Raw genomic sequence first — 15,996 nt, 5'->3', positions numbered from 1 at the left:
TGGGCCAAAATCTGTTGTGTGACATCATCACAACATCCATTCAGTCAAAGCGCTCTTTGGTTCATGTGTGTTAAAAATGAGTACAGCTATCATACAAAGTAATTACATATGTGTCTTTACTGCTAGGTGTCTAAAAGAAGAAGCCTAGGCTTGCGATTTTGTCAATTTATGTAGGTTTCCACAAAAAAAGCACAAAAACGCAGCAAAATCAGTCATTTCTGGTAAAAAAAATCCGGAAAGAATTGACTTTCATTCATTCACTCATTTTCTACTGCTTTTATCCGAACTACCTAGGATCACGGGGAGCCTGTGCCTATCTCAGGCGTCATCAGGCATCAAGGCAGGATACACCCTGGACGGAGTGCCAACCCATCGCAGGGCGCACACACACTCTCATTCACTCACACACACACTCACACATTACGGACAATTTTCCAGAGATGCCAATCAACCTACCATGCATATCTTTGGAACGGGGAAGGAAACCGGAGTACCCGGAGGAAACCCCCGAGGCACGGGGAGAGCATGCAAACTCCACACACACAAGGTGGAGGCGGGAATCGAACCCCCAACCCTGGAGGTGTGAGACGAACGTGCTAACCACTAAGCCATCGAGCCCCCCAGAACTGACTTTATCATGTTTATTTATTTATTTATATCTATATATTTATGTGGTCACATAGACAACATGTATCTCCGTATGCATCAGGTTTTTCAAACAAAAGCACCAACAAAAGTGTGGAGACACTGTTTAACAACGAGAAGGATGGAAAATTACAAAACATCCACTCACATACATTACTTGTTACAGCAAGTAATAATGGAGTTATTATTACTGATCATTATACTCTACACACAGTTCACAGAAAGTGTGTCCTGATGTTATTATATCACAAGATTTTTACATCCGAATGAAAATGATTGTTTATTTCAAACATATCTGTTTGTTTGTAAAGAGTAAATACTCAGAAAGCTTTACATTTATTAGAATTGTTTTTCCCGAATCATCAGATAGACCCCTGAACCCCCTGCAGTGTGAGATGAATACATGTGGTAACACTGCAGTAACACTGCAAAGTGTGCAGGCTTTGCAGAGAGCCCTCCTCACAAGCTCTACACAAACGCTCCATGTGCATTGCCATGACAACCCCTCACTATGGCTGACAAAGTCCTTGCTGTTAGTAGCCTCTTTTCCAATGTGGTTTTTATTTATTAATCAGTTTAAGCTTTCAGTGTCCATGGCAAGTGCAGAGCATGCAAGTTGGAGCTTTTCTTCACATGAAGGTCTAGAAGATGCATGATCATGAGATTATGTTCCAGTAAGTCACACACACACACACACACACACACACACACACACACACACACACACACACACACACACACACACACACGCAAAGAACAAAAACAAATTCTTCCTACACAAACAAGCCTGATCATCTATCCTATAGCTGCAAAATAATACAACTCATATTATTGGTTATTATTTGTACAAAAAAAGAAACGACTCGATAATTCAGTGCTGATGCAGAAATATATGACCTCACTGAAAAATGGATTTGACTAACTATTAGTTCTTCACGATGACTCATTGCAAAACAGCAAAAGAAAAACAATCGTCACCCATTCAGTTGGGTTTAAGATCATTTTAAACTATTTTTTCATTGCGCATACTATTCACATCACTTGGTGAACAACAGATCGAATGCAGTGTTTCACTGATCGTTTGATGCCAGCAGGAGAAAAAAACATCTTTAAAAATTTATCCCTCAGCATGATTCAAGATGAGTCTGGAACCTTGACTCTGAAAGTCCATGGTATATGACTGTCAAGATATGCTCTCTTTTATGCTATCGTGGAAAAAAAAAAGGTGTGGAAGAAAAAAAAAATCTTTAAAAGCAACAGGACTACAAAAAAGTATAGAGACCAGCTGAAAAGAATAAAAGTCTGTGTTGATCAACCCGTTCAATGAGAATTCAATAACGTGATTCCAGCTGATTTTAACTGACAAAAGAGCGGCAGACGCTGGAAATAAGTTCTTTCTAAGTCTCTGACCTGGACTTCATTAAATCATTTCATACAGTATCACAATAAATTATAACTAGAGACAGAACTTTCTCTTTTCAGATACTGATCCTGAATACCTGAGTTTCAGTTGATGCTGATTTGATAATTTGATAATAACTCCTAACCGTTTCTTTAAACCGAACCACTACACAGTTAACATTTTACCATTAAAAATCACTTACATTGGACATATAATACAGTAATACCTCGAGATACCCTATATATATATATATATATATATATATATATATATATATATATATATATATATATATATATATATATATATATATATATATATATATATATACCCCCCACTCCAGTTGTTTTGTTTATGCTTTGAATATAAAAAATGTACAGTACCTGTGTTTATAAATGACAAATATTGTATAAAAACATACAGTAATAAAAGAGAATGTTAAAAAAAATAAACTGGTTTTACTATAAAGTGTATTATTTACCCTGGAGATCAGACGACTTGAGCTAACGGAAGATGCGCACGGAGGTTGAGGGAGGAGTAAACAGGCGGAGGAGTTAGGAGAACTTTCGTTCACTTACTCACTACTGTACACTCTTAATGCTACTTTACACTTAAATGGAACTTAACTAAACTTCACTAAAATTAAAATGAACATTAAATGAACATTTTAATAAAAACCTGTCCGAGGAGGTTTGTTTCTTCCTCTTTTTTATTTACTCCTGGATTTTCGCATCTCACACGTGGTTGTTGGGGATCTTTGTTTCGGCTTTGTTACAGTATCTCGAGGCAAAAAAGTTGGTCGAATCACAGCTCGTATCTCAAAAAATTTGTATGTCAATGCACTCGTATCTCGAGGTATCATTGTATATGTAATAAAGTTACTTTTTTTTACATAGATATATAAAGTGTCTAGAGTCTAGAGACTAGTCTCTTTATGTACACTGAAAAAAGCTCATAGACTTTAGATCGACTTAGATCAACTTTAGATTGACTTAGATCATCTGTCTGTCAATTCCATGTGATTGAACTAAATAACATAACAGAAAAAGTTTTTTTAATGCCTCAGGTATGATTTGATCACGTATTTTCAAAGCCCTGAATAAAATCAAACACCAAGCTCACGCTGGAGCTGAGAATCAAACCCACAATGCTTTTGCAGCAGACACATTTCCTCTGCACTATTTAACCGTACATGTTCTAAATATCCGAATGTAATACTAGAGTTAAACTGTAGTTCCCAGTAGCTCCAGCGTCCTCGTGAGATTTCATACAGGAACTGATTTAAATTACATTTACATACTATATGCATTGATCACACTAATTCTCCATCATCAGTCTAGTAATTAAGAAGCTTGTTTAAATGAAGTTTGGTATAAGCAATGAAATCACATTTTGTTGAGAAATCTAATATTTTCTAATATATTCGACACAAATCTTTTGTGTGTGTGTCTGTGTTCAGTTTATATTTTATACAGTTCCAAAAATAAACTTCTTTTCCAAATCCAGTTCTATTGATATTTTACAGGATGTGGAACCCGATATGTTTTCTCCATTATCCAGTCCATCTTTTCTTGCTGTTATTGTGTGTCTTCTCTGTTTATCACCCCAAAAAAACCCACAATTAAATCAAATTCATGCTGGCATAGTAGTTACTACAGTTTATTCCTTCCTTACTTCGGAAATAGACGTAAAATTGAATGAAATTTTAATGAAGTCGCTTTCTTGGTCTGATCTTTACACCTAATCGTGGTCAGTGTAGCAGTCCTCCAAACGAACAGATGCAAGACAACAGCTGAATCAACACAATGACGGGGCATCTCAAAAACATGACCCCTGTCATCTGTTTGAGCTTGCAGCATGGCTTTGATGTCAGGTTTGAGTTTCAGACACACTCTTGTGCTCTTCTCAAAGCAGGAGAATTGTTTTGTATGCTATGGATTTACAAATGCAAACAATTATTCTCTTTCATCGAACTCTACAAAGAGTTCTTTAGTGCTTTCTGCACGTATGAAGGGACCCCATTGCTTTTAACCAGCTAGCTTCATGTTTACTACAGAGTGAAAGAATTGTGCATAAAAATGTAGTTTGGATTCCTGTTAGTCTTAAAACACGATGAGTCAACATCTCCTACCATTTCTGCTAGCCCTTGTTCCCTTAGGGAGCCTTATTGTGACCTCCTGCTTGCAGCACAAATGCCATCTTTTCTGCTCACACCCCACATAGCTCATGGGGCTAGCTAGATTTGAGGTTCACTGGAAGGTTTTGTCCATGCCTGCCACTAAAATCAATGGACACTTAGCTTTTCAATTATGTGCTTTGCTTCCGCTTCTCTTGTTTATAACCGTCAGTTGAGAACAAATCTGTTTTGCTGAAGTCTATTTCACCACACCTTATGCTGCCCAATCAATATCCGCTGAGACCCACAGCAGCTTGGAGGTCACGACATATAGGAAATGTGTCACCTCTGGCCAGCTAAAAGAGTAATACCCAGGTTGTGCAGAGGTATGGCTTTATTAAAGTGTTCTTTTTTTTTACTGACAGCAGACCTATGGGAACCAACATAAACAAACAGAAAATAAATATATTGAAATATATTGAAATTATTGCGTTTTTGAAATGACTTAATTACCTGACTAAAGTGAAGCACCAAAAACAGCAAGGTTGGTGATTATATTCACCAAAAAAAACCATACAGGTTTCTCTGGTGATCGTGTAATAGATCTCTGTGATGGGGTGAAATCCCAGCCCTCAATGTGCCATTCATTGCATGACATCCAAAGCATCACTGACTACAGGCTGGAACTGCCATATCATATAAAAGTCATTGAAATACAACAACAAGTTTGCAATCACAGTCTTGTCAACCCCAAAGGGTTCAACTGTCTGTAACCGTTCTGAATTTCCATTTGCTGTATAAATTTGCTCATGTACACAGAATGTCCTTTAAAGCCTAAGTGAGTGGCACCAATACTGTTATCACACCATCACATCTGAAGTCATTAAAATGCCATCAAGAGGGCTGCAGGAGACTAGATATTTGTACAGGCCTTGTTAGTTGTGTGTTTTCAAACAACAAATCATTTAACAAGTATCTAACATTATTGATTTCATACAAGCTCAATTTTAAATTGTTCAATCGAACTATCCGTTGCTGCAATTATAAATATCTAAATGATTCCTACTCCTTAATAACCAGACTGGGAGTTTGATTTTGCACACTATGCAGAAAGCCAGAGATCCCGATCCAGAACCATAAGAAATGGTTTGTTTAGATTCTTAAAATTGAGACCAGTGCACATTTGTTCCTCTGTGGTGTGCCCTGTGTGAGCGCTCAGAAGTGTGCACCTGCTGAGATTTCACAGACTGCTTGCTCATGGTGCCTGAGCGCATTCTGCCAGAGCACACTCTTTGTTTCTGTGGTAATGCTCATCCCATGACCCAGAACACAATAGCAGATCTCTGGCATTGACAAATCAACTCATCTATTGTCGAAATGCAGGCTCTGCATGTAATGACCAGGCCTTACAGCACACAGCAGAGTAGGTGCATCCTACTGCTAAGTAAAGCTCATTTTGTGCCAGAGGGTGACATCATTGCAAGAGAGGGAAACAGAAGCATTGTACTTTTGCGCAGGATCTGACCCACTGGACAAATCCATCAAATGTTTTATTTACACACCAAAAAATAGCTGGAGGTATATTCACAAAGAGGTAACCAACCGAGCACTCTCCGTTATCTGAAACAATTAGTTTAGAAATAGTAAAGCAGGTATAAAATGACTTGACACGGGCCAGGCAGCATGCCTGTACTCGACAAGCAGAATGCTGTCATTGTGGGCCAAGAGGAAGTCTCCACAGGGTCACAGAGCTTGCACCGTAACACCACCCGTACACACGATACACAACCACCATCTGTACACATATAGTCCTCACTCTATTTACACACGAAATGCATTTCCACAAAGGATAATCTCTAGAGAAGTATACACTATCCATATTTGTCTGCTCTACAAGAGCATACACTGTGTTCAGTAAACAATAATGTAAAACCAATAAACATGATTCCCAAGGACTAATGTAATCTTACTATACAGCCATATTAGTCATAATACACTGCAAACAGATATGTTTAATTAATGAAATCCCTCCTGGCGTTCTTTGGTAAATATGCTTTCATATAAATCATCATAACACATGCATAATTCCAGCTCTGTCACTGATATGTAACATGTCAGAACATAAAATATTTAGCATCGATGATGGTCAACGTTATGGTCTAGTAACACAACAGGAGAGTTCATGGATTAACATTTGGATGACACATGACTGATATAGAATTTTATATAATAACAAATATATATAACAGTATGTAAATTCTGCAATATGGTAGAAAATATCTGATATATCAGTATGGCTAAAGACTTTATTCCTTGGAGAGGCTTTCAAATACACCCTCTAAACCAAAAAGCCACAATAGCGTGTGTTATCTGGCATGAATCATTTCCATATAAGGTTCCACAATGAAATTTCTAAATTTGAGAGCAAACATGCCATAGAAAATAAAGAATACGAGTGATCTCGGTCTGCAAAATATGATCAGACTGTGTGATAAAACTGAATACGTTTCTGCTTTTAAAATTCAATACTGTCTTTTATTTTAATAGAGTGTAAAATTTGAAGTCATGCTATGTTTCTACCTAATGTAACCTGCTCCAGTGTTAGTAGAATGATGCAATATATGCAATACACATTATCAGAGTGACATCTTCCTGAGTGATCCTGAAAAGAATGATTCTGTGTTGATGCAAAGCTCGATATAATAGCAATGAACCAACTGCGAGTTGAAACAATCAGAAGTAGCATTTGTGTGTATGCAAGAATTATAAATAACTCAAAACAAAAGACTATTCGAAAAAGAAATCTCTCATAAAATAAAAAAAAAATAAAAAAAACTCTGAGCATTACAGCTCCTGCTAGTGTTCCACATGGTGTTGTCTGTGCCCTCAGTAGATAATGAGAGCAACACTAATTTCATTAGACATAGGTGCATAAATCACCACTATAATTGCACTGCTCAAAGCCATCACTCAGCATGTTGTGTCAGCTGTACTGCAATCGCATAAGAACGGATATGTCTTTCTTCTGAATAGTGGAATTACACAATGCTATTAAATGGAGGAGTTTACAGGACATTGAAAAGAAGCCAATAAATCCTAGTACTCATCTATAAATAATCCACGAGAGTAGATTTTTGTTTAAAAGGTAAAAGTATTTACTTTCATATCATACAGCACTAAGAGGAAAAAACAAGCGTTGTGGCTCACTTCTCGTTTTCCCTACAGATAATTAAACTGGCCTATTTATAATGCAAGACACTTAATTGCATTGCCAAGAGGGTAATCTGTGGGAAATAAATCTCTCATTGAGCAAAAACATCAGACCTTATCTGTTGATGCTTCCTGTCAAAACACACCCACAAACCATAATGGGCAACTGCTGTCATTTATTCTTCTTATTTAGTCCTCTATTTACCACCTAAAACTTTAGTCAAAGATATTCAAACAATAAATGACATGATATGTTTATAGTACACTATGAATTGGGATTTGGAAATGCATTTCTAATCCCAGAATATATGGAATCCCAGAATAGCATAATCAGGCCATAGGATCATGTGACAAAGTGTCATCTAAAGTGCATAAAACACCATGTTTTACAGAAGGAAACCTTCCACACAAAGCACAGAATGTAGCCGTTAGATTTCCTGAAAATGATGATTTTGTCAAAAATGAGTTTAAAACGATTTCCTGCAGTGGGGGGAAAAAGCTGGAAACTAAAGGATATGGGTTACAAACCACCCGGAGGCACCAGTTCCGTGGCCGCGTGGTCTGTTTGATGCAGAAAAAGACGACAGGCGCGAGCGCAGGGTACGGCTGCTGCTCCTGCTCCTCAGACCCACCATCCGGAGCAGGGGCATCACCGCCACCACCACCCCGAGTTTCAGAGCTGTTAGAGCCTTCAGAGCCATCCGGGCCCCATGTGCTGCCTTTCTCCTCATCCTCGGCAGCGTGGCCATGACCGTGCGCCCGGTATAAGACCGCCACCGGAACTCTCACCTCACCACTCTCCAGGTATTGAAAGCGCTCTCTCCCTTCGCCATCGGTCATGATGGAGCGTCTGCCAGAGATGTCCTAAAAAAAAAAGTCCAACTTTATAAGATTGACACGACAAACCTACACAATGTTTACATACAATTGTCTTTATTTAACGACGCCGCTAGCTCCAAAAAAAAAAATGATATACTGTATATATTGCTCAGTTCCAGCCTGCGCGCTTTTGATGCCACCTTTACAATCTAACTGATCCCGCAATGTGTTGTGAGTCACTAAGTTGGAATTTAAAGGGCATGCAGAATCTTTCCAGGCGACTAAATGTAATGCGCAAAGACGCGTCGGAGAAAAGCGCTACAGCTCTACAGCAGTCCGCACAACCTGCAGAGGAGAAGCGCGCAGACGCGTAGACAGGGAAATAATACTAAAAAAAAACTTCTGAAAAAATAGTCTAAACCTCGTCGACATAAAAGTTACCTTATAGATAAGGAATCGGACGTTCCCATAAGCATCTCCTTCACTTTCAGTATAGCGCAGGCGAATCCTTTCTGGTGAAGCTCCGTTTCTCCTTGCAGTCCATTTGCTCCTTTTTAAACTGCTTTCCACTCTATGATACCGCCCAAGACGCACTGTTCCAATATATATTTAGCATAAAAATGATAAAGGATAATGGACATATGTATTTACATATATATAAAACGGGGGAAAAACAATGTTAAGAAGTCGTATATGGAACGCTACAGGGAATATATAGGCTACACGTTGCCCGAACGCCGCGAACAGGTTTTCGTGCGTGTGTGTTGCTCGGGATCCGCGCTCGCTCTGACGCGCCAAACTTCTGCTGTACCGGCAGCGCGGTCACGTGTCTACCGCCTCCGTGGCACGATCATATTTACACTTCTGATCAGTCCCTTAGTGTTTTAGTCCACTCTTCTTCATCTTTATTGTAAGCTTATTCTTATCTAGAATAACAGAGATGTGTAATAAACTAAAATGGCCGTTTGCGTAAATACTGTATAACATACTGTATATATTGGGACTAAATGCAAAAAAAGACAATTAGTACATACAGTACATTATATGTGAATATCTGACCATCACACCAATAAGCTCCATGATGTTTTTTCATGGTGTTCATTTATCTACAATTGCATTATTGAGGACAAACAATGATGTCAGATGAGAAGGCTTTGGTGTATATTCAGTTCCAGTTTAGATTTAGTCCCAAAGATGTTCAGCAGAGTTAAGTTCAGTTCACTTGATTTCTTTCACTCCAACCTTGTCAAACCATGTCTTTACCGAGTTAGCTTCGTGCACATGTGTCATTCGGAAACAGATTTGAGATGCAGTGGAGGGAAATTGTAATGATAGAGCAAAGGAAGAAATTGCAGACGTTGGTGTGTTTCCAGCTGTGCAAGAACAATCAGGGAAAGAGCCACATTTGAGTGTGATGGACACGTGTCTTCAAACGTTTTTATTGGTATAGTGTAGCTTAGGTCCTCCCTGGTTAAATACAACAGATTATAAAATCAAAGTTAAAAATTCTGCCTTGCTTTAGGCAACTGGGTAACTTCCACATGTATACAAACATGACGTGCATACATTTTACAAACAGTATTCAAATTGATATCTGTGTAAAACAATGGGTTTCTGTTAAAAATAATAATACTATTAATATAAAATAAAGTATTAATAATCAATTACATTTGAGTGAACAGTGTCAGCCTAGCCAAGCTTGTTCCCAGAGTTACAACTGTTCTACTGGTAAATGACAATGATAGACAGAGGGTAAGAAAGAGCAGATGGAGGCATTTGCTGTGACAAAGCCCTAAAGGTTGGCATACACATTTATACTAATTACTTAATTCACAAAAAAGGGAAATCCTCATGATAACTGGTAGGGAGATGAATAGAATATAAAACCACCAATGAACATTTTTATCAGAATGACTGTAGCACTGTAGCCTTGGAGCAAAACACTAATCATAATGACCATCCAACCAGACATCTGTGCATTGTCTTCTAACAGAAGAGACAGGAGATCAGAGGACCTCTCCTGGCTGCACAGCAGGTGTATGGGTGTTGTAATACTGTCCCAGGGTTCTAATGATATACGTCTTAGGTACACAACAGTTATGCTGTTGTCAATGAGTTTTGGACTGTAGGCACATGAAAGCACCACAATCAGCATTTCATTCAGCCTGAGTATGCACCAAGTCTCTCGAGTCCTCTTATCTTTTCTCCAGTACAGGAATATACATGCAATACTGTTTGAGTCTCAAGAGCATTTCTAAAATTACACTGAAATGTTGCAGGATGTTTTGTGGCCTGGTAAATCAAAAGGATGAAAAAACTGTAGAATCGTAATTTAGTATTTGCACTTAAATAACACATAAATAAATAAATAAATAAATAGATAGATAGATAGATAGATAGATAGATAGATAGATAGATAGATAGATAGATAGATAGACAGACAGACAGACAGATAGATAGATAGATAGATAGATAGATAGATAGATAGATAGATAGATAGATAGATAGATAGATAGATAGATAGATAGATAGATAGATAGATAACTTTAAAAAAAAAAAACTTAAATAAAATAAATAAATAAATAAATAAAAAGATGCTTGGAAATGGTGGTTAAACATGTAACCAAAACAAAAAATGTACTGCACTGTCAAGAGTTTGGCCAACACCCAACTTTAATCAAATTTATCTGAACACTATCAAATATATGTTCTAAGAAGTTACTGGACCTGAAGACAGAATGCTGAATAACTTTAATGGCTTTTGCTCACCACTGCCGCTTCTGAAATAAGTGCGCACACTCCGAATTTATAATAAACACAGACTTATTTATATAGCGTATCAAGCATAATTAAAGAACAAGTACAACTGAAAGCTTATCATTCAATCTTAAGTAAACCATCTTTCATACGTTACACCAGTGTTTGAGGTTTAAATGTGTGTTGTGATCCAAAGCAGCACACTGCAACGAGGGGAGTGATAAAGAACATGGGAAGTCTACATCCAGCTGAGATAACAGGCTTTTCTTATTGAAGCATGGCTCTACAGCCTGCTGCTTCTCACACCTGTACATCTGACTGCCGATGGGCTCAGATCCTGCAAAGAGCATATTACTTTGGCCTGCTTGAATACACAAGAGCACATAAAACAGAAACTATGAATGCCTGAAGAGAAAAGACTTCTCAGAACACTTTCTCTTAATAACCATTTTGGTTAAACATTCATTTCTTTGCAATAAATAATAAATTCAGATAGGTAACCTATTGCATACATTATCCACAGTTTTAACATAAATTAAGACACAGTGTTTTCAACAATTTGGATAAAGCGGTAGAAAATGACTGAATGTTTTCAACAAAATAAAAGTTAGATCAACTCAGAGGGAGAAAAAAAGGACGGCTATTAAGAGCAGCTTTTACAGACGTCTCAACAAGCAGAGAAAAGCGCTCTCTAAAACCCCCAACTGAAAAGGATAGTAAGCAAAATTACAGACCCTGACAGAGATTCTCCTCCTCTTCCTCCTCCTCCTCCTCCTGCTGAGCCACAGCACCACTAAGTTATGCGTACATCTAATTAAAATGGCCACTTAATCCACAACAGGCCAAATGTCTGCTGCTCCTGACTTACCAAAGTGTTATCCAGTTTATTGGCACTGCATAACAAAATATCTGAAAATAATATAACTCTAAATCCATCTGGATTGTTCTGGATTGTTCTATTGTGTCTGTTTTAAAGAAAATGGTATTGTCATTAATTTTGCATTTTGTACTGGTATCCTGGTGGGTAAAGATTTACATACTCATTTACTCCTTGTAGCAATTTTAGCACAGCCAGACCACCTAGTGTCATTGGAGGAAACTTGAGAACCTGAAGGAAACCCATATATTGAGAGAACAGTTTCCTCCCCCCGGTCCAAAGACATGCATGGTAGGTTGATTGGCATCTCTGGAAAATTGTCCGTAGTGTGTGAATGTGTGAGTGAATGGGAGTGTGTTTGTGCCCTGCGATGGGTTGGCACTCCATCCAGGGTGTATCCTGCCTCAATGCCCAATGATGCCTGAGATAGGCACAGGCTCCCCGTGACCCAAGGTAGTTTGGCTAAGCGGTAGGAAATGAATGAATGAATGTTGTCCACATAGACAGTGATCTGAATTCAGGATCAAACCAAAGGACCCTGGATCAACATATAAGCCATTTTTGTATAAAATAATTCCTGTTAGGAATCAGGAAACAAAATTCCTGAATTTTTCTCATAATATTATCATCTTATAATATTAACTAGTTTCTACTTTCAGGAATCAAATGTATAAAATACAGTTTGATCCAACTCTCATCCCAGCAGTGCATTAATTGTTTTGACAAAAATAATCAGAACATTTTGCTTTCTGTCTGGATTTTTTTGTCTAACTGTTGGAAGTGTAAAGGCTACACGTTTCAAATTACAGACATTTTATTGTACCTTTTAAAGCAAGCATAGAGAAATCTTGACAGGGGGACATCAACAATGAATCTCTCCCCAGGGGACTGTAAAAGCTGTTAACAGATGATAAGCAGAAGTAAAGCTGTATGATACATCTCGTCCACCCATGACAGAAGTACATCAAAAACTGCCATCTGGAGATAAGACAACTAAAATCCATAATTCTATAGTGCTCAGAAACTCTGCTTGCTTTAAGCTCTGCTGTGGGCTCTTGATGTCACAATCTCAAATCTATAGCAAGAGAGGGTCAAACACAATTAATTCTTGTCAAATGTCAGGTCTAGGAATGTTTACACATCCAGCGATAGTGACGGTGGACTTAACTTATGCACACTTTCTTTTTTAAGTAGATAGTGTACGTAAAGATCGCTGTATATCAGTTCCTGAAGCTGAAAAAGAAGATGAACCATTAGAGTATCAGGATTCAAATCATATACACTATTAGAAAAAGAAATCTTTCAGGGTTCATAATATTATGAAAGGGTTCTTACCCAAGACTCTTCACAAAAACCAAAGTTTTAACCCTTAGAGGTTCTGTGTATATCTCTGGAGTGAAAACTTAATCTTATCCTAAATATCTCACCAAAATGATTCTCCATGATCAATCATAACAGCAGTTAATGCTTCGATTGAAATCGTCCAAGCTTTAAAGGATCTGTTTTAATTTGCCATTTGTTTTCTGTTGTTGACATTTTAATTTTTGTCTCTCTTTATTTGTTCCATCTGTATTCTGCCAGATTCTTGACCAGTTGTCCAATGAAAACAAAAAACATAGGAATATAACAGAAAAATGACATTTGTTAGTGTTCTATTCTTTGTATATGAGTTATGTGGATATTAGAAGTGCATTAAATAAATCATTTAGAGCAATAAATGAAAAAAATATGTTAAACATCAGAATTATGTGTAAATGAAACAAATTTAAATCAAAAGAAAACGATTATATATATATATATATATATATATATATATATATATATATATATATATATATATATATATATATATATATATATATATACACACACACACACACACGTATGTATGAATACATGAATGGCCAGAATGGCCATCCTTGAAAAGACCCAGCAAACTTCATAAATCAACTTTCTAAACAGTGGAAGTGCTTCTAGCTGCTGAAGTACTGACAGCGGTTACTTATAAAAAATAAAATAAAATGAAGGCTACACGGGAGAGCTACTCTCTCAAAGTTTTGAGCTTCAACATTCAATCTATGAGAAAGAACCATGTCTAAGGGATTAAGCCCAGAAGTGCAGGCTGTAAACTGAGTGATTTGTACAACAGAAAACTTCTCTTTATGATAACACAGGCAAACTGCCAGGGGGCAGATGAGTCAATCCCATCATTATCCTCTGCATATCTCTCACTGGTTAACATTATTATCATACAGCAAATGGCTGTATTTTGTACTTCCTAATTACTTTACTTACATAATTTTCTTACTAATCTATGCAGATCTGTTTATAGACTTCTGTATGAGAAGTTCACAACAACAAAAAAAAGGATTTAACCCTTTACATGCCCAGGAGCCTTTTCTGTTAAGGTCATTGGAGTTACTGAATAATTATTAGTAGTTAATGAATGATAGGTTTAAAGATCATTAACTTTTCATAACCCCAGAGTTTAAGGGGTTTAAAGTAAGTACTCTGCTTGCTTTATGTTTACGAAGTTCAGAAGTTAACAGAGGGTGAAATACACATGACATGAAAGCTGTGGATCTCAGTAGTCTTGATGAATTATCAGTGTTTCTTCTGAACAGTAATCTCAGCAACAGCTAAGAGTGATTGGTCAATTTACCTCACCACCAAGGAGGTTATGATTAATGGGTGTGGAAACAGTTTTATAAAGCATCGTTCATATTTTTCTTGGCGTTGTGCATAAAGGTCAGTGCAAAAACGTAATCTATTATGACAGTGCTTGTTAAAAGAGATGCATAGACTCACTCTAAGTCCTGAGGAAGCAATAAGGCTGATCAGAAGCCTCCCTGAACCTGCCGGGAGATAGTAATAACTGTTTGACAGCTTTTATTTGTCCATGGTGTGTGTGAATGGGAAGTGGCTCCTTGTTTATCCAGTTTGGGAAAAGATTCAATGCTCACTTCATATTTTGACAAAGAGATGCAGTGATTTGTGCTGTGGATTCTGATTACAAATGAAACATAAGATTTCCCTGTGCATATGCACGGAGGTCTATAGAGCTCATCAGATTACTGACAATAGTTTCAGCTGGCTGAAATCTTTCAAACGGTAAAACGTTGTTAATGCAGTTTCGCATAATGACTGGAGTGGATTCAATTTACTGAAGGATCATCTTCATATGTTTCCATTGCAGACTCCAGTAAGCAGCTTCTACTATTCCAGTGGTAAACCTCTTCCTATCCCTCCATTTTCCCTGCTGATAGAGAGATTCACATCCACTGGGCAAACGGTGATCTGTGAAGGCCTGTCAGGAACCTGATTGTGATATGTGGCTTCAGGTGAATAGTGAACACATGACAATGCTATCCAATTTGCTCAACGCTGAATTTGTGACATAAATCTTGCACATCATCAGACTAACAGCTCAAGAATACAACTCATGCAGAGTGATGCAACAACACAGCAATAGAATAATGATGCCATATAGTTCTTGCGAGATGATTGGGCGTTGACTCATGAGATGGTTTGTGCATGAAGCTGGCAGTCAAGGAAGCAAACAAACAAGAGCCAAGATTCGACTGAGCACAGTTAGAAAAAAAAGCTAATCAAAGAGGATTTGGACGGGCAGCATGTCTAAATCAGGTTACATTTTCTAACACACAAGCTGCTGGCAAATTATATAAGAGAGATATTGCAAAAGATGAGCATGAGTTAATGCCTGTGTACAGATTCACACGTTCTTTCTGCGTCTGCGTAGGTTTCCTCTGGGTTCTCTGGTTTCTTCTAGCTCTCAGAAACATGCCAACAGTTGGATTTGCTGATAGTGTGTGCGTGTGCATGTGCGTGTGTGTGTGTGTGTGTGTGTGTGTGTGTGTATGGTGACCTGCAGTGGACTGGTCCATCCAGGGTGTGGTCCTACTTGAAACCTTCTGTTTTCAGCATATGCTCCAGCTCTACTGTGACTGAAGTTAAATAAACACATACGCATATTTACAGCACTGGGCAGACACCCTTATCCAGAGTGACTAAGATTAATATCTAATACAACTAACTAAACAATTGTGGGTTAAAGGCCTTGCTTACGATCCCAGCAGTGGTAGGTTGGTAGTCCTGAGATTTGAACTCACAACCCTCTTATCAGTAGTCCAATGAGCTACTACATCAATA

General features: G+C 37.8%; 1 protein-coding gene across 4 annotated transcripts in view; it reads right to left on the bottom strand.

The window, feature by feature from the left end:
- cacna1ha (calcium channel, voltage-dependent, T type, alpha 1H subunit a) overlaps window positions 1-8,983 on the bottom strand; it is an 80,402-nt gene extending 71,419 nt beyond the window's left edge. For all 4 annotated transcript variants that reach the window (XM_047808055.1, XM_047808057.1, XM_047808056.1 and 1 more), the window contains exons 1-2: window positions 8,634-8,983; window positions 7,891-8,237 (exon numbers count right to left, since the gene is read on the bottom strand). In XM_047808055.1, coding sequence (XP_047664011.1) covers window positions 7,891-8,213 — 323 coding nt within the window. In that variant the 5' untranslated portion in view covers window positions 8,214-8,237; window positions 8,634-8,983. The remainder of the gene's footprint in view (window positions 1-7,890; window positions 8,238-8,633) is intronic.
- Between the last annotated feature and the right edge of the window lie 7,013 nt (window positions 8,984-15,996).

This window comes from Tachysurus fulvidraco, chromosome 24 (assembly GCF_022655615.1).
Source record: "Tachysurus fulvidraco isolate hzauxx_2018 chromosome 24, HZAU_PFXX_2.0, whole genome shotgun sequence".
NCBI classification, from domain to species: Eukaryota; Metazoa; Chordata; class Actinopteri; order Siluriformes; family Bagridae; genus Tachysurus; species Tachysurus fulvidraco.
Note: the sequence above shows the minus strand (reverse complement) of the source record. Positions and strands in the feature narration are given on the sequence as shown.